The 25,920-nt window shown below is 51.5% G+C and overlaps 1 protein-coding gene across 5 annotated transcripts in view; it reads left to right on the top strand.

Annotated features, from left to right (window-relative positions):
• Positions 1-25,252, top strand: part of FOXP4 (forkhead box P4) — a 138,430-nt gene extending 113,178 nt beyond the window's left edge. For all 5 annotated transcript variants that reach the window (XM_037884875.2, XM_037884871.2, XM_043533477.1 and 2 more), the window contains 5 exons: positions 1,030-1,131; positions 14,191-14,312; positions 15,535-15,601; positions 16,777-16,937; positions 17,605-25,252. In XM_037884875.2, the coding sequence (XP_037740803.1) occupies positions 1,030-1,131; positions 14,191-14,312; positions 15,535-15,601; positions 16,777-16,937; positions 17,605-17,749 (597 nt within the window). In that variant the 3' untranslated portion in view covers positions 17,750-25,252. The remainder of the gene's footprint in view (positions 1-1,029; positions 1,132-14,190; positions 14,313-15,534; positions 15,602-16,776; positions 16,938-17,604) is intronic.
• The last annotated feature ends 668 nt before the right edge of the window (positions 25,253-25,920 follow it).

Below are 25,920 nucleotides of genomic sequence, written 5' to 3'. Positions count from 1 at the left end.
GCTTTTACTGAGAGTCTCATCCGAGCGGCCCAAGAACTGGTCCATGAAGGTGGCGATCCTCTCTTCATCTGTAGTGTTGATCCATCCTGATGCAGTGTGGGAGGAGGGCCGGCCTTGCCTGTGCTATACTTGTTCTATGGATAATTGGGGAACCCCAGTCTCCAGGGTCATCAGCCATCACCACGGACTCCACACCTTAAAATCCAGGAGAGATGGGGCATAGAGGGACTCAGCATCCCTGCCAGTAGCTCTGTGCTGTCTGGCCATTTGTGTAGCATTCAGAGCACAGGTGCCACGGAGCAAATCCAAGGACAGGCTCTGGGGCTTCGGGTATAGTCTGTGCCACTCTGTCAGCCTCTCTCAACCCCTCCAGCCCCACGGATCAAATGTGTGAGCCTTTGATTTGCATATGCAAATATGCTAATGAAGAAATGCAAATCTGAGCACTCCCATTGTTCACTCTTTCACTCTGTGGGGGTCTTCAGAAGCCTGTGCCTGACACAGACAAGGTTTGCTTAGAAGGGTGATTTCAGCCACTGTAACTCCATTTAGTTCTTTGGACAGCAAGATTAGCTGAGCTTTCTCTGGAGTTAGATAGTTGGTTCAGCGCATGTAACCTTTTGGCAGCACGGTCCAGTGGGTAGGGCACTGGGCTGGGAATCAGGAGACCACCACTGAACTGCTGCACGCCCCGGACTTCAATAGCTCAGACATAGGTGAGAGGTTTGTTGCAGGAGTGGGTGGGTGAGATTCTGTGGCCTGCGCTGTGCAGGAGGTCAGATTAGATGATCATAATGGTCCCGTCTGACCTGAATATCTATGAGTCTATAAGATGCTCCCTCTGCACCCGAACAGCAAAGCTTACAGTGCTTGTGTGCTTTGAGATCTATGGGTGAGCCCCCTCAACCTCTGGCTCTTCTACAGCTCGCCCATCATTGTTGACAGGCACGATCAGTGATACAGACTCTTGGGATTGATGCTTTATGAGTAATTGGTTTGGTTTTTTGCCCCACCCACCCTGAATTCCAGGCTATCCTGGAGACCCCAGACAGGCAGCTAACGTTGAATGAAATCTACAACTGGTTCACGCGGATGTTTGCCTACTTCAGGAGGAACACCGCCACCTGGAAGGTAAAGCCCCACCTGGGATTTCATTCTTCACCTCCTCTCCATCGCTCAGAGGACTGGCAGTACATGGCAGGGTCTGCTGCCAGGGTGGCTTTTATTAGAGGTGGGCTCCAGATCACAGCTATGTAGGGCAGCTATGCATGCATCCTGGAGAAGTACTTTTCCCTCTGACTCTCGCCTATTGACGTGGTACTTTGGCAGCTTCTTGACATTGGAATACGGGGACGTGGGGTTATTTGCTGCAGATTTTTAGCCGAGTCATACATCCGAGAATGGCCTTGAGCTGTCCCCGAGTTGCACCGTCCTCAGCGAATCGCTGTCTGATGATGTTGTCCCGTTGTCTTGTGAGTCTTTCTTCATGGCCCCTCCAGTTGGTGGCATTTCTCACACTTAGTGGCGCCGTGTAAAGCCATGACACACACAGGTCCGTTGGTCTGAGACAGGTGCCGGGGGTGGCAGGAGTGAGTGGAAGGATGTCGTTGTGTTTCCCTGAGCAGTCGGAGCATGACTCGGGATGGGCACGATTCTCCTCACAGCACAAGGCCTGTGGGCCACAGAGGTCCCTCTGAAGTCCTAGGATGTAAGGAGTGCGCAGGAGCAAATGTCCCCTTGTTCCCCTGGGTTAATAGAGAAATTCCCATTTCCAAGTGTACTGGGATGTCATCGCTCGCCAGTGTTACAGGGCAAAACAGCCCTGCTGGACTTCCCAACTGTGCTCCACCCCCGTGCATCCGTCATGCAGGCAAACACCCTATGTGCCAGAGAGATGGGCTCAACTCGGCAGCTGGCAGAGTTGGCTTTGCGTCATCTGGCCTTGTATAAAGATGGAACTCTGTTGAACTACACCTGCTTTGTGGGCCGCTGGATGGTGTGTGCCAGGGTGCCCCTGGCGGGGGGAGGATTATGGGACTGGGGTGGCAGATTGCAGGGTTTCCGAAGGGGGTTACGGAGCAACTAGTGTGCGAGCACCTAACTTACCTCTCTGTCTTAGGGCTTCCTGTAACGCCCATCTCTGTAGCATCTTGAGCGCTGTCGAACTGATCCCTAGGGGGATTGAGCACCTGTAGTTCTTAATGAAATCAGCAGGAGCCCTGAGTGCTTGGTTCCCTTGCAAAATCAAACTCTTCTTTTTTTCTAAGCATTTATCTCTTTTCCCCCCACCCCCTCCGCCCCAAGTGTCTTCAGACTCCAGGGAAGGTCGGATGTCAATGGCTGCTCACTAGGGTTTGTGCTCTCAGGTAGGGGCTGTTCAGTCCCCCAGGGCATCGTGCTGGAGTGAGCAGCTCCCTCAAAAAGGCTCAGGAAGTAGGTCTTGAGCTAAACCTGTAGGTCTTGGGTACAGGAGAAGGGTATTTAAAAAAAAGAAAAAAGGAAAAAAAAAAAAAGTGAGACGCTAGAAATAGAAAATAAGGTTAATGATAACCCGGGGGCTGGTGTCTCGTTGCACATAGGACGCCTCAGCCAGGCTGTAAAAGTCTCCAGAGCCGCCGCGGCTCTCGCTAGGATACCGATCTTCATCTGAGAGAATGAGGAGGAGGTTCTGTATGAGCTGGCTGCAGCCCGTCTTTCACCTTGGCAAAGAAGCGGGGAAACGTCGGGCTTGTTCTGAGAGAGGATGGTGTTTATGGGTCAGGCACCGGTGTGGGGCTCTGGAGACCTGGCTTCAGCTCACAGCTCTGCCACAGACTGGCTCCGTGACCTTGTGCAAGTCACTTCATCTCTCTTTGCCTCAGTGTCCCCTCTGTCAAGTGAGGCTACCAGTCCTTCCTCTCTCGCCCTGTTCAGACTGTAAGTTCTTTGGGGTGGAGGAGCTGTCTCTTACTGTGTATGGACAGTGCCTTGCACAGTGGAGTCCTGAAGTCAGTTAGGGCCGCTCGGCTTTCCTTCCCCGTTTGTTGGGATTCATGGCACCAGGACAAGACAGGGTTCCCCAGGCAAGGCAGTGGGGCTGTGATCTCTACGTGCCATGGAAGTCAAATCTGCATAGAAGCCTAGACCCCTCAAAACCTGAGCTTCCAGATGCATGCAGATGCAACCCTGGGATGTCAGTAGATTTGCACCCACTTACCCTAGGCCTGAAGCTGGCCCCTTGGCCCTGCGGTTCGCCATGCACCTCCCCTCTGTTATTCAGGCTCCACTCCTTCTCGGTGCCTTTTCCATTCAACGGTTCAGGTCTAGATCTGGAGAGACCCTCATGGGGAGGCTGCAGGGAAGGGCCGGGGGAGCGCCATCTCCGGTGGGGAAGGCACAGGGTTCGCGTTCCTGCTGCTGGGCACCACTGCTTTTCAGTTAGCCCCCACCCCCTCCACCCCATGATCCCATCCTCCAGACATGACATCATTCTGCCAGTGTCACAGGCAGCCCCTGATACAATCGCTCCCTCAGACGGGAAGCCAGAGTCATTGTGTAGCCTCAAACCCTAATAAGAGCTCGGCCCAGCCGGCTGCCTATTAACTGAACTGAGAGGAAGAGCGGGAGGTGGGATGAACTGAAGGGAATTGTCTCCAATGGAGTATGGAGTCCCTGACTCACCTGCAAGCTCCAGACTGTTCTTTATCATGTGTCTTGCGGTAGTGCTGCGAGACCCCAGCTAAATCAGAGCCTCCTTGTGCTTGGCGCTGTACATAGCCGTAGCGCAAAGCCGCCCTTTTCCCCCAAAGAGTTTACAATCCGAATACAACGGGGGAGACAGAGGCACAGAGGGGAAGAAGTGACGTGCCCGAGGTCACGCAGCAGATCAGCGGCAGAGCCAGGGATGGGACCTAAGTCTCCTGTCCTCTGCAGCAGCATTCCTCTCCGTGCACCTGACTCCGGGCCGGTGGGGATAGTCGCATTGCTCATGCCTAGTATTGCTAGTTCTTGTGCAACTGAGCGCTGGGAAGCTTTGGGCGCTGGAAGACCTCCCTGCACAAGCCTCAAAAGCCTGGTGAACCTCCATGTTCAGGGCTGTGGCTCTTTGATTTTCACCCATCCACCCCGCATGGCCCTTTATGGCTTGATCCTTCTCTGTCCCTTCCCCCACTGATGGGCCTCATCCTCTTTTGGGTTGCTTTTATTATTACCATTGATCCCTTATATTATTTGTACCAGGACTTCCCTGTGCTAGGCTCTGCGTAACAAGGACAGTCCTGCCCCCAAAGAATTTACAACCCAAGCCAAATGTTCCTAATGGCATCCGATGCTAATGCTAGTGGGGATGAGCAATTCTCCAAGCTGGCTTCTCTGTGTCCCGGACAGCATGGCCTTAAGCGGGCCTCGATTAGTGCAAATCGCTCAAGGAGGTGGTTCTTGTGCTGGATTGGTATACCCCACTGGATCAGAAGTCCCATCAGAGCTGTCTCTCTCGCAGCTTTCATTGCTTCCAGCTCTGGAGCACAGAAGTTCAAGGGCTGCTGAGAGCGTAGGGGGTGGGAATATTAAATTCAAAAGAAGGTTTGGCTGGTGGGGGTGAGGCTTCTTAATTGAGCCAACCCAGTTCGCTCACCCTTAGTTGGCATGTGCCTCTTATAATGAATAGTTTGCTGCTGGTTGTACGGCTGGCTAGCTGTGGTTTGTATAGGAAGCCATTCAAGGGTATAAGGAGAGAATGAATGGTCCAATGGTTAAAGCACTGGATGGGGATTCAGGAGACCTGGGTTCAGTTTCCAGCTCTGACACAGACTCCGTGTGACAGATAATCAGTTTGGGCCCCAGTTCCCCATCTGTAAAATGGGTTTAATAATCCATTCTTCATCTGCCTTGTGTTTCAGCTGGGAGCTGTCCAGGGCAGGGACTGTGCTGTACTATGGGTGTTTGCAGTGCCCAGCAAAATGGGACCCCATCTCAATTTGGAGCATCTAGGCACTGCCATAATGGGGAAAATTAATGAGAGAGACTTGTTCATGTTGCAGTAGAACAAGCACTCACTCAGTCAGTATGTGGAGCCGTCGCTTTGGTTTTCAAGTTCTCTGTTACTGTTCTTTAGAAACCCCCCTGTGTTGAGACCATAGTTTGTTTGTTTGTTTGTTTTTTCCTGGTATGTATGTATATGTATTACAACAAAATTCAACTCACTTTAACTCAAAGTAACATGGATCAAAGCACTTAGAGGGGCACTATGAATATAAAACTTAAAAGAAATATCTTTATCTGTGATTCAAATAACATCTTTTAGGATCACACTTTTTATACTAATGATGCATTCCTGAAGGTCTAATAAATGATTGCTAGATGTTTTAATCAACTATTATAGATTCCAACAGCTCAATAAGTCACTTATAACCATGGTTTATGACTAGAGCTTATCACAATGGGGTTTTTTCTCTGTGGAAAATTTTAAGTTTTCATTGGAAAAAAATTTTTTGATTCTGAAATGCCACCTCACCATCTCATGGGATTTGTAGTTCAAATGTCTCATGCCCCCATTCTCCTCTATAAGCCAGGGTCCCTAGTTGAACTGCCTCTCCCATGATGCACTATTGCCCTCCCTCAGGGGCAAAGAAGGCTGTGCGTCATGGGAATTGCACAACAGTGGTGTCATTTCTAAAGCAAAATATTTCAGTTTCTAGGCAGTTGGGTTTTTTTAAAATTCAAAATTGAATTTTCTGCAGAAATCTCTCTCTCTCTCTCTCTCTCACTCTCTCACTCTCTCTCTCAAATACCCAATTTTCCACTGGAGAACAGTTTCAACAGAAAACTTTCCACCAGCCCTGTGTATAACACCATCTGCTGACATGCTTCTAGCTGTCTAGAACATATATTACTCATGTCTATAACAGGCTTCTAACATCTATTATTAATCTTTTATAACTATTTATCTGTGCCCCATGAACAAAAATACCTTCCATCTTTCATACCATTCAGACAAAGTATTTTAATAGGCTCTCTCCCTTTCAACTATTTGTCCCATTATACTTTTCATGCTCCCGGCTGGGATAGTGGAGAATAGTTTGGTTAATTTCACTTCCTGCCCTGTTTGTTTTTTATTTATCATCATCTATTGTCAAGGGAATCTCCCAGGCACATGTGCACATTATATATTTTTAAAAGTATGATTTCATACAAGTCAAACAAGTGTCATTTGATAGGGATTCCCCTCAATCCTGCCCCAATCTCTGGAACGAAAAGGGTTCACAGATGAATTAATGATACCCAAGAGATGAAACAGACTCCAAGGCAGCTGGCCAGTTGGCATGGCCATCTGATCTTAGTCCATCACCAGATCGGTGACCAAGACCAGGGATGTTTCCATGCCATAGGCCCAAGTCCCTTGAGCCTGATATCTGGCAACTTGAGGACATCAGGCAATACCAGAGGTGTGCCCCAGATGACTTGGCGCTAGCAGGATTAAAGGCCCCGTACCTTAGCTGGCATAGATCGGTGCGGCTCCACGGACTTCAGCAGAGCCAAGCTGATTTACATCAGGTGAGAATCTGGCCCACAAACTTCAAGACCAGAAGGGACCAATGTGATTGTCTAATCTGACCTCCCACCTAGCAGAGGTCATAGAATTTTACTGACAGAAAAAAGCTTGGAAGCCTTTCCCATAAAGTTTTGTACATCGCTCGCTCGCTTTATTAAAAACAAATTGAAAGGCCAGGCCCAAAACTAGCTGACAAGCGTCCCCTTTCCCAAATTGCCTGCGCCTGGCTGACTCACTGTGAATAATGGTGTCCAGGCAGGGAAGGGAGAGCCTAGGCCCCCACGTGTGCGTGTCCTGCAGGATCACAGTTCAGCGTTCAGGGCATTGCGATGTCTCGGGCTGGCAAAGCAAATTTTCAGGGCCCTTCGCTGGGGCTGCGGGACCTGAGCTAAGCTGTCCTGAAATCTTCTGAGCTACCATTGACTGTTTTAGGCTGTGATGGTACATCACAAAGAACTTGTTTCAACAATTAGTCCCCTTCACTCACTCTCGTATGCCTTTCAAGGGCCACAAGGGCTGGTGCTACCCTGCTCACTAGATTAGGGATTAGCGTTCCAGTTCTCCTTTGTTCAGACATCCCTATTCCTCATCTCTCCATCTGCACACACCTCACTCTCTCTTCCCCTTTGTTTCCTTTGTTATCACGTGAACTTTTCTCTGTTTTCTTCCCACTTCGTCTCACCCACCTGCTTGTCAGGATCTGACAACCCGGAGAGGCCAGCCTGGTGCGGTAGCATGGATTTAGAACCCACCCCCGTTGGAGATAAGGTGTTAGAAAGTTAATTTCTTCAGCTCAATTAGGCCTTTGTGCATGGCCGATCCGTCTCACCTCTTGTGCAAGTGCACCAAGAACATAGCTCCCGGGGGGTGAGAGGAGAGGGGTATCCCCTCCTGTGGAACGGAGAAAGTGGCCTGTAGAAATGTGCCCCCCTGTTTAGCCCGACCCTTTAATTCCCTTCCACTGCACAGAAGTGAGCTGTAGCATTAACCAGCGCTCTGGGTAAGAGGTCAGTTAAACAAGCCCGGGAAGGACTCCAGACGTTTGAACGGCTCCGTGAGTTTCCTGCACCAGTCATCGACTCCCCCTGATGGCTCACGTGGAGCATTGCACTTGCAGGGGAACAGCTCTTTGCACGCCAGGCCAGCACAGTGTATGAGCACTTCTGCCAGCGCTGCCCCGCACGGGTCGCACTGGGGATCTCACCCCCGCAGCGATCGCACCCGCAGAGCTGGCAGGTTTGTTTCTGGCTTGGGGAAACACCACTTCCACACCCGTCGCTCTCATTAGAACCTGGCGCCGTTCACGGGGCGTGAATAATGGTTAGAACAAGGGACGGGGAGTCGGCACGTCTGGATTCCCCTCCTCACCCAGAGTCAGGAATAATGTCCAGGGTTTGGAGCAGAGCCTGGGAGACTGGGAGTCGGAACACCTGGGTTCTATTCCTAACTCTGGGTGTGTTCTATTTCTCCTGACTGCCTCAGTTTCCCCACCTGTAAAACAGAAACATTACAATTTAGCCGAACTGTCCAAAATTTTTCATTCTAAATCATTTGAGGATGGAAAAATTGCCTTTTCTCCTCCTCCCTCTCCCTTCTTCTCCCCTCTCCACGCCCCCCCCCCCCCCAATGTTTTGCAGAAAACTGGTTTTTTTCCCCTAAATTTGTAACTTTTTATAGGGAAAAACTGAAATGTTCTAGTTTTGGAAGGGGGTCTCCACCCATCTCTTTTTCCTCCTCCTTTTTGCTGTCTTTCTTTTTCCGTTTTGCCCCTGAAAAGAAGCGGGGCCAGAAGTGGGGGAGGGGAAAAAAGTCTTAATCTTTAAAAGCAAAAAACTTGTTTTGGAGGGGAAACATTATAATAAAAACCCTTAAATTCCCCCCACCAACCAGCTCTGACATTTCACCTCTTTCCTAGAATCCCGGCTGATCAGCAGGTAGGAGGCGCTGGGCAAGTGCAAAGCGCACAGAGAAGGAAGGAAGTGAGAGGCGAGGAAGGGGTAGTGGCGTGTTTTGGCGTGACGGTGCATGCAGCTGCAACAGCAGAGAAATCTTGAGCGTGATGGGGTGGGGGCAGGGGTTGGGAGGGAAATCAGGGCCGGGGCATAAAGCAAACATCATTAGACAAGGCAAAGATGAGAGGCAAACAGAGCAGCCAAGCCTGGCACTAAATAAATACTCTGTCGAAATGCAAAAGCCACATCACAATAAGGCAAGGAGGCTGCCTGAGAGCAGAGGATCTGAGACGAGGCGGGAGAGACCTCCCCCCACCTCAAACAGCACCCCAACACCAGCCCGGCTAAGCAGGCGTGTGACCTTACTCCATGGTAAGGTGCACTCAAAACACTGGGTGGTTTAACCTCTTGTAGGAGCCCAGACCTGGCAATGTCAGACCCCCCGCCAATAAACTGCCCAGGTTGGTTTTTATATCTCAACCTGGCTTTCCTCACCCATCCCAATGTCCATTTCACAAGAGAACCATTAAGACTCGGGGCCATGCACTTCCAAGGGGTTATTGCTCTCTTGGCCTGCAGTCCCATGTGTTATAACAGCCACAGTGGGCCCGTCTACACTACAGTCAGGACGCATGATTGCAGCATGTGTAGGCATCCCCGAGCTAGGTTTGGCTGAGCTATTTTGGTGGGCTAGCAGAGAAGCCACAGTGTCCTGTGCTAGGTCGGATCGGTTGGGCTCGTACTCCGACAGCTACCCCGTGCCAGCGCCCGCGACACTGCACCTTCACCGCTATTTGTAGCGAGCGAGCTCGATCAAAGCTCGGTCAGATATGCCTATGTGTGCTGCTGTGTAGACATCGCCTATAAGAGCCCATTCAGGCAAGCCCTGACACTGGGCTATGCCCTGAAATGCAGCTTTATAGGTGTTGGGATCTGGATCCTTGTCCAGTGGAAGACAAAAGGGAGCTCCAGCCGTGAGTGGCACCCAGATAGACGTGGTAGGCTTTCCGGTGAGAGAGGATTTACCTGTTCCTGGGTGGGCCACGTCGTTCCTACCCGTGCGATGTTGCATTGAAATGTATTTGCATGCAAGTCACTGTCTAAGGAGCTGCTTCTGTTGAGAACCAGGCTGGTCTAGTGGTTAGGGCATTGGCCTGGGAATCAGGAAAGCTGGGTTCAGGGAGGGACTGTGTCTCACTATGTGTGCGTTTACGCTTAAAAAAACCAAACCACCCACGTCAGTGAATCTTAGAGCCCAGATCAGCTGATTCAGGCTTGTGCTCCAGATTAGATGTACAGGCTCATGCTGGAGCCTGGGCTCTGAAATCTAGTGAGGGGGGCAGGTGGGTCTGAGAGCCCAGACTTCAGCCCAAACCAGTCCTCTCCCTGCTATTTTTAGCCCGTAAGCGTGAGCCTTATGCGGCCAAATCAGTTGACCCAGGTTCTAAGACTCGCTGCTATGGGGGTTTTTTGTACATACCTTATGTGTTTGTACAGCGCCTAGCAGAATGGGCGGCCTAATCTCAGGTGGCATCCCTTGGCACCATTCGACTCTCAGCCCGTGATCTGGGTACTCCATTGATTTGCGTGGATTTATATCTGCATCCCCCAGAGCAGAATTTTCTTTATGGAAAAGCCCCTGTTGAAGTCAGTAGGGATGAATCCGTGATGGGGTTCTACCCTAAAATCCCGCCGCACTGAATGGAGAATGCGATCCTATCTGGAGGTATTTTGAATTCCGTTGAATTCTACAGCAAGGAAGAGAATTCTCTGTTAAATTACATAGAATAGTTTTAAAAAAACAAAACAAAATTCTTTTATTTTCCATTCAATTCTTCAGCACTCTCTCCTGGCCCTCCGAATGATTTTGATTCATTTTCCTCCCACTTCATGCCCCTATTAATATATACACACACACCCATGACAGCATTGTACAGTAATGGTGGGATTCTGCTTACATTTGGGTTCCTGAGTCATTACTGTACAGTGCCGGGGTATTATTTTTTAATAAGGGTTGTGGCCTTGCTATGCCTCCCTCCTTTAATCTGGTCTTTGTTTGAAGGAGGAATCCCAAATACACACAGGAAGGGAGGAGGTGGGAGCTGTCCAGGAGATTTATTCATTCTGCTGTGTGCTAAAGGAAAAGCTCTGTTTGCTAGCCAGAGGGCACGGGTTGAAGGGTAGTGGGATCCAGTGCAGATCCCATCTGCCAGGTGACACCTTAAGGGAAAAAAATCCCGCTCCAAGCATCCAAACTCCTCTTCATCAAAGCCCCCCTGGTCAAAGTCTCTTTCAGGGGGACGTGCCGCTGTACCGAAGAGCTGAGGGCGAGAGGTTCCCAAAGCGACGTCTTGGGGCTCCTGAACCAGTAGGGGGACCTTGGCTTGCCGCAGATCGAGCCCCTTGCTTGGTGTCTGTGGCAAAGGTCTCAAGTTCAGGGAAGGAACCCCAGTGAAAGAACCTCCCTCGTTTTCTCCCCCCTCCCCCCCATTTGTTTCTAATAAGAATGGCAAAGCTTTTCTTTGCCAGTGGCCACGAGCTTGCTGCGTGTTCCCCCTGTTTGTGGGAACAGCCATATGAGACCTGAGAGGCACCAGTGGGAACCCTCTCCCATGAGTGTTGGCACAGCTGCGGAAGGGGATGGGTTCGATTTCTTGTACTGCCACAAGACTCCCTGTGTGACCTTGGACTAGTCACTTAGGCACTTCTGAATATTTTACCCAAAGTGACTTAGGAGCCTAAGCTGCACTTTCAAAAGTCGCCAAGAAACTTAAGTCCCACCAACTTTCTCCTAAGGCCCTAAGTCTGATTTTCCTAAGGAAACGGTTGCTGGCTTACGTTAGGGGTACGTCTACACTGCACTTTAAAAGCTGCAGCGGCAAGCCTCCGAGCCCAGATCAACAAAGGACTGAAAACCAGCTGTGTAGACTCTGTAACCCCTTCCAAGGCTTCAGAGGCCAAGCCCCACTGTCTGTACCGCTGTTTCTAGCGCTGTAGTGTGAACCTTATGAGACCGAGTCTGTAGATACCGGCACGGAGACTCACTGTCACAGATTTTAAAATGCAGTGTAAACATGCCCGGTGCTTTTGAGAATGCTACTTTTAATCTCTCTGTGCCTCAGTTCCCCATCTGTGAAGTAGAGGGAGTAATCCTTCCTCTCTCCCATGCCTTAACTGTTTTAGGGCAGGCACTGTCTCCCACTGGTTGTGTGTACAGCGCCTAGCGCAATGAAGCCCTGATCTCAGTTGGAACCTCCAGGCAGTGCCGCACTAGAAATAAGAATAATGCAGAGAGGCTGCTGATCCAGCATCCACACTGGATGTATCGGGTAATGGTGTTGCTTTGGCAAGAGCGGATGCATTTGTTCAGGGCTTGGGGAGGAGTCATACTTTTTGTTTGATTTTTGGGTTTTTTTTAACGCAAAAAGGAGGAAACGGTCCAATTGGATGAGTTTTCGGGAACTGTAACACTTTCCAGGGAGCGGGTTTTGGTCCCGGTCCCTGTCTCTCCTTTTGCCATGTTGTCTTGGCTGGTTCCTTTGTTTATGCGGCCCCCGTTCGACCTTTTAAATTGCTGTTAATGTTTTAGCGTAACGAATTAGTCTCTCATCACGAATCAGGACTCGAAATAAAAAAAAAAAAAACCCTCTGAGGCCAACTTCCTGAAATTGGGGTCATTCTCATTTGCAAGGCAGAGAATCTGAGAACCTTAATGCAAGGAAATTTATTCAAAGGCAGAGCCCCGGCGTGATTAGGCCCTTTGTAATTATAGCTCGGAGAGATTCCACTCCAGCCTCCTGCCTCCCTCATGGATTAGCAAGTGAGTCGGAAAAATACACAGGATTTAATTAGAGGCAAATTAAAATTGGTAATGAAATAGGGGCAGTAGCAAATGGCAGGGAGTTGGAAGGGGAAAGGGGGAGCCGGTGTCTCTCGGGGCTGTGCCGTCTGCCTACGTGTGTGTCTCTTTATTTTACATTTAGAAATGTAAAGATGGGCGACAGAAAGGAAAAAGGGAAGGAACGGACTTTAAAAAAAAAAAAATAAGCCCGCTTTGCCAAGCGTCTCCAAGCTCAGAGTGGCGACGACTGCTTCTTGTGTGCCTTTCAGATGCAGCTCACCCCTTCCCTGTCCCCGTCTGCCTTTCCTTTCCCTCCGCCACCCGCCAGTGGCTCAAGATTTGGCTGAGCCGAGACTTGTGGAGGGCCCCAACTTACCACCAGCTGAGCACCCTCAGCTCCTGTTGGCGCAAGTGGGAGCTCAGAGCGCTGGGTAGTCTCACAGGATCGAGGTTGCTGGGCCTTGGGAAGGAAAAGGATGGGGTCAGGGGGGAGAGGCTGTTTTATCCCCAGGCCGGTTGGCTGAGATGAGAGAAGTAGGGAGGTGGGGATTCCTTCTGCAGGACCCTGCCTGCCATCTCTCCTCCCCCTCTCCCTGGCTGGGGTAAGATGCAGCAAATGCTTTTGTTGAGGGGGCTGGGGGGTCATATATTCCCTCTAAGGGATGTGACTAGAGGGCGGTGCTGAGTGTGGTGGTTAGGGCATTCGCCTGGGACTCAGGAGACTTTGGGTCCATTCCCTGCTTGATGATTCACTTCCTGTGTGACTTTGGGCAGGCCAATTAGTCTCTGTGCCTCTCAGCTCCCCACCTGCTGAAGGGGGATTCTTGCCCTGCCCTGCCTCCCAGGGGTGTGATGAGAAATGCATTAAAGACTGAGATGCCAGGGTCACGGGGCCATAGAAGGTCCGAAGATGGCTATCTGGGCAGGGTATCAGAAAGGGTGCCGCCTGCCTGCCTTGGAGGGGTGCGATATAGCATAGGGGCTTGTCCCCAAGCCCACTCCTCACCTCAGTGCGAGGGGCCCGGAGGGGGATGCCGCTTTCCGTCGGCAGAGGCAGCGAGTGACTCTCCTTGTCTCAGGTGGCTAGCTGAGCGCACCGCATTTGGGGCTCGGCGATCGGCAGTGGGCTATGGTGGGCAGGCCATCGGTGACTAGAATTTACCATCTCGGATGGCTCTCAGGCCAGATGCTGGCGGGGAGGTGCCCACGCAAACTGGCATGAAACAAAATCCCCAAACACCTCAAGTAGCCATGAAGACTAAACCCCTTCCGCCGCCCCCTCCCCTCCTTGGAGATGATGTCCCGAGGGGAGAAATGCAGCGTGGGAGACACCTGTACTGGCGTTGGCCAAGCAGTGTCTGGAGGGCTTCCATCTCTGGGCTGTCGGTGCCACGCTATTCATGAGTGCTACTGTCACGTAAAGCCCCCCAGATCAGCCCAGCACGCAGGCGGAGATGGCAAACGTCCCAGCGCTAAGGACGATCCCAGCGGTAGGACTGTCTAGCTCGGCAAGTGCTGTAGGTTGCCGTCCGCCCTACTTATACAGTGTGAGGGAGCTGTTTCCAGAGCAGCCTCTGTGTGGTTCTACGCAGCGGTCGCTGTTCGTGTGTAGTTCTGTCCCCCGCCCACAGGCCGACCGCCCTGAGTAGCTGCTGAGCAGAACGTGGCTGGCTGAGAGCTTCCCCACCCCTACTGCTGCCAGCCACCCATCAGCACGGGAGGTGGGTTTGAGGGAGGCTCGGTTGCTGGTGAGCAGGGCTGTAGGGGAGGAGGAGCGCACTGGCTGACAGAGCCGGCTGTGGGTGGCAGGGAGGTGTCTGCTGCATATCTTCCATCCGCTTTGATTCTCCCTTCTGTCCCCTCTGCAGAACGCCGTGCGCCACAATCTGAGCCTGCACAAGTGCTTTGTGCGAGTGGAGAACGTCAAGGGAGCCGTCTGGACGGTAGACGAAGTCGAGTACCAAAAGCGAAGGCCACCAAAGATGACGGGGTGGGTTTTTCTTCTTGCCCGCCTGCCCCTGAGAACCTCCTCTGTGGGGAGCTCAGCTGCGAAGGCAGGATCCTAGCTTGCCTCCAGGGCACTAGCGAGGAGGCGTGGCAGACGAATGCAATCACACAGGAATCATTGCAGCGTGCCGCCCCAGGATTTCCACCGCGACAAGCCTCACCTGCCATGTGCTCTTTCAGCGATCCACCCCTTAGCCTGCTAACCCTGAGATGGGGCCTGAACTGCCAAGTCTGGATCAGAAACCCCCACAGCTCGGGGATCTTCAGACCCAGGCTTTGGTACTGACCCACCCTGGCACTTCCTTGAACGTGCCTCTTTCCCATGCATGCACCCAGCTTCTGAAGCTAAACCCTATGCACTGCTCACAAGCATGCTCAGCCCCTCGTGCATCGCAGCCGGGCACGTATGCACAGTGCTCACGCTTGCCAATGTGCGACTTGAGCATTCATCAGCTTGTACATGGGCTTAGCCACGCTGACCCGTGCAAGCCCATCGGGGTGCATACCCGCGCAGCGTGCAGAGAATCCCCAGCCGCGTGAAGGCATTGTTGCCGGCACCGTCAGGGAAGAGCTGCTGACAGAGGCATGGGCTTGACTGCTAATCTCCTTCTGCCTCTGGCAGCCTCCTGGAGGGCTGAGGGGAGAGAAGCAGAGACCGAGGGGAAGAGGACAAGACAAAGAAACGAGGAGAAGGGAGGAAGAGAATTAAGGGGTGGAAAAGAGTGATAGGGATAAAGAAATGGGGTGGAAAGAAACTGACAAACAAAGGGAGGAAAAAGACAGAAACCTACGAGGGAGGGAAGGAGACAAAAATGTAAAGGAAATGCTGTTATTGACTGGGTATAGGCCTGCAAGACTGTCCTTTAAAATGATGGCCAACCCCCTTTCCTTATCCGAAAATTGTCGGTGGCAGGAACAAGCCACGAGCGGATCCGGGCTTGCTCCGATGGATCAAGCCCAGCGTGGATCAAGGGAGAGATGGTAAAATTGTGAGATGTCTAATGGCCATCCTTCATTCCTTACCTGCCTCCCTCTGCTGGCAGCAGGGCATGTGTCCAGGCTGGCCCATGGGCAGGGCAGCGCCATGGGGAAGTTGAAGTGCCAGGAATCTATTGCTTTGCCCTCCGCAGTGGAGCCCCATCTCTGACCGTGCCGTTCCCTGGGCCAGGAGCTAAGAGATGCTTCTTTTTGTTTCTCATTTGCAGGAGTCCGACTTTAGTCAAAAACATGATTTCAGGACTCAGTTACGGAGCACTTAATGCCAGCTACCAGGTAAGGCCCCTCCACTGATACCAGTCAGCTTGGGCTTGTCCTCTGCTCCTGCCAGACCCTCTCCTCCTTGCCAGAGCTTTTCTGTGGTACAATGGCCCAAACCAAACCAGGAGAGACACGCTCCACAAACCCCACAACTTTGCTCAGCAAGAGAAAACCGTGGAGTGCAGCTATCAAATGCACCCCACTAAGCTGGGTTTATTAACACCTTGCCCTATTGCAGTGGTTCTCAAACTGTGGGTCCGGACCCCATTTTAACGCAGTCGCCAGGGCTGGTGTTAGATTTCCTGGGGCCCAGGATTGAAGCTTGAGCCCCACCACCTGCGGCTGAAGCCTGAGCCCCACTGCCCAGAGCCGAAGCCCAAGCCCTTGGGCTTCAGCTCTTGGTGGCAGAGCTCAGTTACAGGCCCCCCCAACTGGGGGCTTCAGCTTTGCCACCCTCTTCTCCCCCCGCCACCCGGGGTTGTGTAGCAATTTTTGTTGTCAGAAAGTGTTTGCGGTGCAACGGCGTTTGAGAACCCTGCACTATTGGATCACTGACACCAGTCATCCCGTAACCCGTCAGCCCCCGAATGCGAACCCCTTCGAACACGTTGTTCTTTAATACCAATCATTTGAGAGCCCTACCTCCCGTGATCCATAACACAGGAGCCCCCCGATTGGTTGCTCTTGGATGATCCAGGTGCGCTAACCCCAGTGATTCCCTATTCCTTGGCTACCAATAAGCTGGGCGTCCTAGCCTCCCCAGCGTCCTGCCCATCGCAGAGACATTGGCCCCTCGGACTCTTGCTCTCCCTTTCCTGGGCCCGTGGTAGGTTGGGGAGCAGCTGTTAATGGATGGCAGCCAAGGTGGGGCATGGCATGGCCAGCTTCTACGTAGCCTTCGTCTAGCTGTTCTCCACACGGCGCCCAAACTCGTGTGTCGTTGGCCAGCCCTGCTGTGCCGCTGTCGTACGGTGTTGCTATCAGAGGGGAGGGATAGCTCAGGGGTTCGAGCGTTGGCCTGCTAAACCCAGGGTTGTGAGTTCAATCCTTGAGGGGGCCATGTAGGGATCTGGGGCAAAAATTGGGGGATTGGTCCTGCTTTGAGCAGGGGGTTGGACTAGATGACCTCCTGAGGTCCCTTCCAACGCTGATATTCTATGATTCACCTGCTCTCTGTCCCTCTGTTACAGGCAGCCCTGGCAGAGAGCAACTTCCCCCTCCTGAACAGCCCCACCATGATCAACACCAGCTCCACCAGCGGCATGCTGCACATCGGCCACGACGACGTGAGCAGCACCGTGGAACAAGTCAACGGCAGCAGCAGCCCCCGGCTTTCCCCGCAGCAGTACAGGTGAGCGGCGGTTCCTGGGTGCTTTCCGGCCACCGTCGCAGCCGTGGACGCCACAGGAGGAAGGTGGGAACGCAAAGCTGGGGGAAGGGGAGACATCGGAAGCTTTTATGAAACTCCGTAAGCCAAGAGGACAGGGAGGAGCAGGGCGTGGATCGATAGGGGCCCATGCCGCAGAACTCGGTGTTGGAATGCCTGCGTGCAGGAGGGATCGGGGGTAAGGTTTTGCTTTGGGTCCGTTTCTGCAGTTATTGAGCAGAGCCAGGATCCTAGTGTAGAGCTCTGAGGGACTTCAAGTGAACGTAGGGCTGGTGAGTGGTGCCGGATTGACAGCTCTGGACACTGGAGGCCTCTGGCCGTCCACAGAGCTCATTCAGCCCGGGCAATGGCAGTGCATGCTTCTCTCTGCTCCTGGGTCTCTTCCCCAGCTGGGAGGGGCACCTGTTCTGGATGGGGGAGATGAGCCTCTGTGTCAAAGTGTGCCAGTTGTGGGGGTTTTAGGGTGTTGCCACCTCATCTCATACAGGCCATGGAACAATAGTTGGAGGGTAACCGCCTTTGGTCACAGCAGTGACTGCCGGAGGCTAAACAGGCCCTATCCCTCATCCCCCAAACCATCTCACTCCCTCAGCACAGGCTTTAAGCTTCAACTCCCCTTGTCTCCCTTCAGCCATCAAGTCCACGTGAAGGAAGAACCTGCCGAGGCGGAGGACGACAGCAGGCCCATCTCTCTCATGGCTACCACCAATCAGAATGTGACGATCCCAGAGGACAGGGACCTGGAGGAGGAGCTGCCGGTGGAAGACTTGTCTTAAGGGCTCTCCCTCCTCACCTAGGGGCAAGCACTTCGCCCCTACCCCCACCCCGGCGGAGACCAAGCATCGGCTCCCATCTCCTCAAGGTGACCTTCGGCGTTAACCTGACAAAGCAAAAAGGGTTTCTTCGGTGCAACCTGTTGCTGAAGGCACGTCCCTCCTCCCCCAGACCCTCCCAGCCCCGTCCCGGTGACTCTTAACAGACTCCCACAATGGGGGACGTGCAGAGAAACAAAAAAAAAAAACAATCCTTCTCCCTTTGGTTAGTGATTGGTGAACGAGGATGGTAGGTTGTTTCTGTCCGAAAATTTCTCCTTATTCCCTCCCCCCGTTTTCCAGCTTCATGGCAAAAGGAAGGCGCCTCCTGTCACGTTGGTTTTCTCGGTATTTTGGTGAGTCTCGGTCCGTGCTCTGGGCTTTTCCAGTGGTGATGGGACTACTCTGTTCCATGCGAGGTTCTCCCCAAGCAACGTTCCGCGCAGCGGAGGCAACGTCCGAGCTACACCCCTCCGTGAACGTTCCCCCCACCCCACCGCCACCGCCCCTTTGGAAGAAATCATCTGTGATGCCAGGAACCCACCAGTCATTCTCCCCCTCAGCGGGCTTTGCACTAGGAGAAACTTTTCACCTCACAGATGCCACCTGCAGATACCCACCCGGTGGCTGGCCTGGAAGTTCCGCTCGTCCCCATCTTGGTTCCTTTCCTGGCTATGGAGGAAAAGAACTGGTTGTGTCCATAGGAGCCTGAGCTTGGTGTAACCTTATGCAGCCCCATCACGCTGCTGCCTCGAGCGGGTCTTACCGCCAAATGCTAAACCACTTGGAGAACAGAATAGCCAACCTGGGTTTATCTCCCTCCTTCCCGACGCCTGTTCCCTCTCTGCCCTGCTCTACAGTGGCATGGTAGCATCATGGTGGCGGTCCACTTTACCCAGACAAACTCAAACACTCCACAGCAGGGGCGGATATTCTGCCCTTGAGTTTTGTTCCCCTTGACAATGAAGAAAGGACATCTCTCCCGCCCCGTCTTGTGTGGTGGAAATGTTGGAAGGACAGCAGCAGGGCCCGGGCATCAGAGATCGAAACGAGGGCCGAATGCCAGTTTGAATTCAGGGAAAGACTTGAGCCCATCTCTGCCGAACAACGTATCTGGTTCCTCCTCCTCCTCCCAGCTCCCCTTCCGTCCCCATTCTGTGTCGATGAAGTTCTCATGGGGTGAAACACTGAGCAGTGCCTGCTTTGTGAAGCCTCCCTCTTCCCTTCCCAAGGGCAGGGCATTTAAGGAAAGGGCGGTGAATGGAAGAGACGTCCCCTGGGCCATCCTGGCTTGGGTTGTCGCGTGTGCTGGTTCTTATTAGTGAAGCTGAGCGGGACAAGACAGCAGAATCAAAAGGAGCGGGCGTGGGGACTGGCTCGGCTCTATGAATCAAATCAGGAGCTCGGCCACCTGAGCTGACCAGGACAATCCTAAAGCAATACGTACTGTAAGGTAGCCGTGGGGTCCTTCCTCCGCTGTGGTCAGACAGAGCCGAGCTGGACCCAGGCACTTGGCTCCAGTTAGCCCACTGGCTTGGACAGTGGGCAGCCTGCAGTCCCGCCACCTCGCCATGTCAGAGACCTGGGCCCAGAGCCATGGCGAACTGGGCACAAGCTGTTTTTTGTCAAGACAGGAAGATACCAAAAGATTTTTAGGGATAGAAGGTCCATAGTTCAGGTGAACAGAAGGTATTAATGCCAAAAAAAAAAGAAAAAAAAATCCAAACACCAAACCCCTTCTCTCCCCCTTGATTTTTGTCGGTTGGTTATTTGTGTATTTGTTACCTCACGTCACACTGCCCAAGGGCTTTTCTCTTTGCAGAAAGCAGCAAACTTCCAAAGGTTCCTCTGTCCAGCCTCCTGGATGGGACGTTGCTACCCACCCCCCAGCACCAATGAGACTTTGGCAAGCTGAACTGTCTGGTTATAGGATTGGATCCTGTTTGGGGAGTGTTGGGAGATGGAGGCAGGTGGGTGTGTTTTTTGAGAGGGTTTAGTCTCCTGGTGCATCTCCAGAGCAGACTTGCTTCTCCTCTGGGACTTTCTCCAAGCTCTTTCAGGCCAGTGGATTTACCCCGAGGAGCTTATCTCAGCAAAGGAGCTTGTCACCAAAGCCAGCACAGCACCCCTGTCTGGTTCTTGCCTCACCTCAGCCTTTCTCTCCCTCACACCCAACCCTCCCCTCCCTTCCATCTCCTAAAGGCAAATTGCAGAAGCCAAGCTGAATGCAGAATTAAGTGCAGCTCCAGACACCCAATGGCTCCTACTGATGCAAGCCGCAAGTGGCAGTCGGCATGGCAACGCACGTTTTAACGTGTTCTAAAGTTCCTCTCGGTGCTGGTTCTCCTACACTCTCCTGTCGCAGACACCATGTGCCATTGAGGGACATCACAGAATGATGCATTCTGGGTGATCATGGTACCCAGCTGCTCACAGTTTGGATCCAGATCTAAGCTTGCCCAAAATCTCCCCTCACCATGCTCTGCCCCACGAATAACCTCTCCCACTCCAGCATGTCTGGATGGAGCTAAAACCCTGGCCTGCTCTTTATATCCCCGTTTCAAAAATCGGCAGGGTATAATTGAAAGTGATTTCTCTGTCGAATCAATCCTCTCTCGCACCCAACCCTGCTCCAGGGGCTTGTGGCAAATAACTCGGTGCTCCCTGTAACTCGGTTTTTGTCTCGCTTTGCAGTCTTTCCCCTTTAAGAATGCAAGATGGAGTCACAGTTCACGAGGGAAGTGCCCTCAGCCTGGGGCAAGCGGGGTCAGGGCTGGGGAGGATGCTGGGGGATTGACAAGGATCACATGAAGGAAATGGGTTGGACATAACTATACCTCCCTCTCCATCCCCATTTCCCCTCTCCCCCCTCCCCCCGGCTCCTTAATGGCAGCTGGTGCTTTCGGATCCCCCCTTCTCCACCCACTCGCAAGCTTTTAGCTGGGATCCCTCCAGACGGGCCCCATGCAGAGTATCCGCTCCTGTATGATGTGATTCAAATACAAAGCACCCGAGGCAGCATGTACAGAAATGGACACGCGGTAAACCAAGAATATACGACAACCCCTTCTCTATAGCCTGATTCCCCACTCCAGCCCCTTGTCTTCTGCTGAGGTAGGTGGGTAGCAGCTGGCGCTCGGTCCCTCCGTACAGCCCAGACTGAATCGTTCCAGAAGAGGCCTCCAGATTAGGTGTCACAAATCCTTCCGTCTATCTGTCCTTCCTGTTAAATCCCTTTAGAGTCTCCTTCCACCAGCAGCTGGGACCCAGAATTCCCTGCCCTCTCTGCTGCCTAATAGAGCAACAGCTGACCATCCAGTCAAGCAAAACGGATGAATCCCTTCCCAGAACCAGTCAGGGTGATTCCAGTATTGACCAGAGGGGTCATTGGAGAGTGACACTAGTAATTCCCACCCACTGTATTCCCTGCCCATCCATGAGCAAGGGACCAGACGAGAGTTTAGAACTCGGATCCCCATGCTTTGCTATTGCTGCTCTTGGAGATCCTAAAATGGGAAAGTGCTATCTAACTGCCACGTGTTATCCGCTTCACACCATTGGCCCCTGCTTTTTAAAAGCACTTGTTGAGCATCAGCCTATAGATAACCCAGCTTTTTGGTCAACTTTGCGCTCCCGTTTTCAAAGTCGTGAATGGCTATTTAAGATCAGCGAGCAGCTGGATTCCCCACAGTAACCTACGAAAATTATCCACCTCGCACCAGAATCTCCCTTCTCCTCACCCTCTCTGTTAAATTCTGTGTCACAGAAACCTATGTTCTGACTGCTTTACAATGGAGATGTATCCAGTCTAGACAAAGTCTGGGGCGGGGGAGTGAAAACCAGTCTCTTTTATTCTTGCAGCTGGAATTCATGGAAGAAATGCCACAGTCCCAGATCAGAATCGCTGCTGGCATTCCCCAGAGCCCACACTAGATGTCTCCCCTGAACAGACGAGTTTCCCCCCATTCCACAGCTTCCCAGTCACGTCTCTCTGAAACTGCAGAGAGATTGGAAAGTTCTGTCTGGAGGGTAAAGGGGGAGAAGATGCCTTACAGAGAAAGAGTCCTTCACACCTGTGGGGAAAGGCAAGAGTGGGAGGGGCAGTTCCAGAAGGGTGGCAGCTAATGGAAGAAGGCAGTAGAATTCCTAATACCAGTCAGTCTCCAGCTACTTGTTTGGAGCCCTCCAGGCAGACTAATAGCCATGCGAAGCAAGCTTGATCCCCAGGCCTCCCCCCATTGTAAAAATACAAAGGTGACCATGTTTGATAGACAACCTGCTGATGAAGTGTAGAAACTGAGAATAAAACCTCAGCTCCCCTCCCAGGCTTCTCTGCATTCCTTCGGGCACAATTCCATTCCAGAGATAGCTAGGGAATAGGGACCTTTGAGAAGCTAATTAGGTTCCCCCACACACACACCTGGCCTATTCTCTTCAGCTTGAGATTGCTCTTAAATCCCTCCCCAGCTCCCTGTACAGGCTGTTTTGCAATTGGCGTAACTGTTGACCAAAGACTTTTTCCTGGGCCAGAAGCATAAACCAAAACTTTTCCTTTTAACTTCTTTTGTGTGTGTGTGTGTGTGTGTGTGTACACGTTCACTTTGCTCTGTCCCATCTGCCAGCCAAAAAAGAGAGGCCCGCAGAGCTTTTTCCCTTTCCATGACTTTGACTTTTAAGTTATTGTTTTAAACCAAAGTTTACAGGTGCTGTGTGTACATTTTTATGAAGGTAGACCGGAATTGTGCATTACTGCTGTATTTCTGTGTTCTCAACAAAGGGTGTGCTAGAAGGGCTTGGGGATGGCTCCCATTTCATCTGTCTCCAGGGTGCCATCTCTTGCTATTGTCTCATGTCTCTGACCCTTGTCTGTTATAGATCTTTGTAACCCCCTCATTTCAACCCCAAACCCCTCAGCGGTTGCCTTTGCTGCATACATCCAGATTTTCCCTGGGGATTTTGCTTCATTTTTGGGGATGCTTCTTTTATTTCAAAAAGGGCTTATTTTTTCCCCTTTATTTTGTATCCCCCAAAGTATTAGGGATCCTTTCTCTCTCTTTCTTTGCTCTCTAGCAGAGATTCCCGTTTGCTTTGGGCAGCCAGTTTGGCCGAGAGCTCATTGTAGCTTCTCTTGAGGATGCGGCGAGCATTGTCAGCACTTGAGATACTTCAGAGCAGTGCGAGCCCAGGTCCACGAGACACGCTGCCGTTCCGCTCGGAATGTGTCCCGCATTGGATGCGTTGGCCGGTTGGTTCCTTTGTAAACCGATCGCACCAGGTTTGGGAGCTTAAACTTCAGCACTGTTTTCTTCCGGAGTTTCTCTCTCTGCCACCGCGGTTGTTTTATTGTCCTTTCAAGCTGAAACCATATTCCTGGCACGGTCACCTCTGTCTCTACTTGTTCTCCTTTTTATTTAATATTTTGCCTGGTACAATATCCATTGTGCGCACTGGGCACCCACAGCTGGTTCTGCGGGGCCCAGTGCAGACGTGGGTGTATTAATATGGTGGCTCTTCGTACTGTGCAGTCAGGGTGGTGAGGATTTGACCTGTAACCGTCCCCACTCGAGGGAGTCCTCTCTCTTTCAAAGTAGAATTCTCTGTTTAAACCAAAGCCTCTGCCACTCTGAGTTTGTTCACCTCGAGCGGGTTAAACCAAAGGCTAAGGGAACATGCCAATCCTTGGGGGATAGCGCTAACCTCGCAAGCCAGTCAGGAGAGGTTTGGGCAAAGGTGGATTTGTTGTGCTCACGGCCGCACTCTAAAGCAGCAGTGCCTGCCCGTTGCCCAGCGGAGTGGGGCGCATTGACATCTTGTCAGGAGCAGTAGGACCTGATCCAAAGCCCATTGAAGCAAATAGGAAAAGCCCCATTAATTTAAACAGGCTTTGGATGAGACCCTTCATGTGACTAAAATGGAAGCAGGCTCCAGTCACTTTCAATATGCAGAGGTATACCTGGAGACCACAGGTCCCAGCATGCATTGCTGCGTCTCAAGCCAGGCTGCCTGGCCCCACCATGAAAGTCTAAATAGGGCTTCTCTCTAGCATCAAGTCAGACCCCAAATCTAACCATTTCTTAGGGTCCTGATCCTGTTTTTTTTTACATCAATGGGAACCCTTCTACTGTCCTTAATAAGAGCAGGATCAGACCCTTAATGGGGTTTGCGTTGGGAAATATCACCTGTGCAGGTATTCCCAGTAAGGCTACTAAGCATTGTGACAGGCCACGGAGACATTCTATCAAATGCTCATTTCCGAGGGTGATCCTTAGCCCGCTGCGGGCCCAGTGCCACAGCGGCTCTTCATCCTGTGCAACTGACTGTAGCTTTAAAACAGCACATCAAGGGTTTAAAAAAAAAAAATCCTCTAACTGCCTCAAAGACAGAAGTTGGTATTTTGTGTGTGTGTGTGTGTGAGAGAGAGAGAGAGAGAGTGTAAAATCCCTGCTTGGGCTCTCCTGAGAAATCCGCTTGCATGGACAGCACATGGTGGGACATCTTTGTGAGAAGTCAGAAGAGGCCGTTGTGTGACCTGGGGAAAACCTACCCCGAAAGCGGATGTGTTTCTGTGAGCGCGAGGCATTTTTTCCCAGCTCCGGCAGAACAATCTTTCCTTTCTTTTTCCTTTGTTTGTTTGCTTTTATTTTAAATAGTCGCTCATTGGGGAGATGTGGTTATCTTGCCTCATCTCATAGCGCTGTCTGAGTTTCACGTCACTCCCTGTAACATTTGGATGCGTCACCAACGCAGTACTATCCCTGTGGAGCAAAGATGCCCTGGAACAAGCATGACTTTTGATGTTTCTCCAAGGAGCAGATGTTGCATCTGGGTCTGCGCCCCAGCCTCTGTGTCACAAGGAAATTAACAAGGTTTCACATGACCTCATGGGTTTGCCTGCACAGATCAAGTGGCAAGATCTAGCCTCCAAACAGGCTCTTGTGTTCATTAAGCTGTAGACGAAGAGATTTCCTGTCTCCTAGCTCCCTATAGGTGTGGCCTGCTTCAGAATCTCAAGTTGCAATTGGATTTTAAAAAGCCATGTCTCTATCATGGGCTGCACATTTGCTGGTTAAGAGTTGTGACTTTCATGCCACCTTCATCGAAATGTGAGCGTGTTCCTTAAAGAGTTGCTGTCAAGAAGGTTCCCATGTATGGATTCCAGTGAGTCTAATTAGTCTGTCCCCGTCCCTTCTCCCCTCCTCCTTTTAATGATTAAATTTCGAAAGGGAGTTTCAAAATCTGGTACCTTTTTTCATCATTGATGCTGTTCGTATATTGATATTGGCACTTCATTCAGCTTGACGGGTGAAACTGGCCTGCTGCCTTTTTTACTTTCTGTTTATGGTCCATTTCACTTTCTCGTGCTCTTTGAACTTTTTCCCCCCAAAATAATTGTATGAAAATAGTTTTGAGGCTCTGTTTAGTGAAATTCCAAACCCCCCTTGAAAAAAGCACACCTGAAACTGGCTGGCACTAAACTACATGCCAGTTTCCACTCGATATTTAGGATATGATGATTTTTCGAGGCATGGAGCACTCTGAAAACGCTCTATCTGGAGCCGGTGGGAGCTGCAGTGCCCCTGAAAATCGGATCTGGAATTGAACAAAGAGGGGCTTCCCAACTGAGATGCCCAGTGCCAAGAAAGATGGGAGTTCCTAGAACAGATGCATCCACCTTATGGTTTGTCTGCCCCGAGAAACTGCATCATGTTAGAACATGTTAACTAACATGACTTAGCGCTCAGGTAGGCAAAGAGTCAGTGGACCTATGCGGATGTACGCCATCTGATGATGTGGCCCAACGTCTTTTTGTCTACACTGCAGATGCTGAAATTAGTTACAGTGGTGTAAATCCAGAGTAACTCCAGTAAAGTCTGCACAGTTACACCAGCGTGAGTGACAACCCTGTGGGCTTAATCTCATGTTAGCTCTAATAAAATGTGGTTGGTTTTTTTTTTTTTCAGCGTAGATAAGGCTGTAGCAGACATTACTTTGGGGGTGGACAACACTCCTCCTTAACAGACCCATATCAAGCTATAGAAATGGGGCAAAATGTGATCCTGTATTCTTGGGAATAAACACCCACCCAAAGATGTGTGCACAGAACACGGACACACCCTGTCCAATGTATCTGCGAC

This window comes from Chelonia mydas, chromosome 21 (genome assembly GCF_015237465.2).
Source record: "Chelonia mydas isolate rCheMyd1 chromosome 21, rCheMyd1.pri.v2, whole genome shotgun sequence".
NCBI lineage: Eukaryota > Metazoa > Chordata > Testudines > Cheloniidae > Chelonia > Chelonia mydas.
This window is presented reverse-complemented; position numbering and strand designations above follow the sequence as displayed.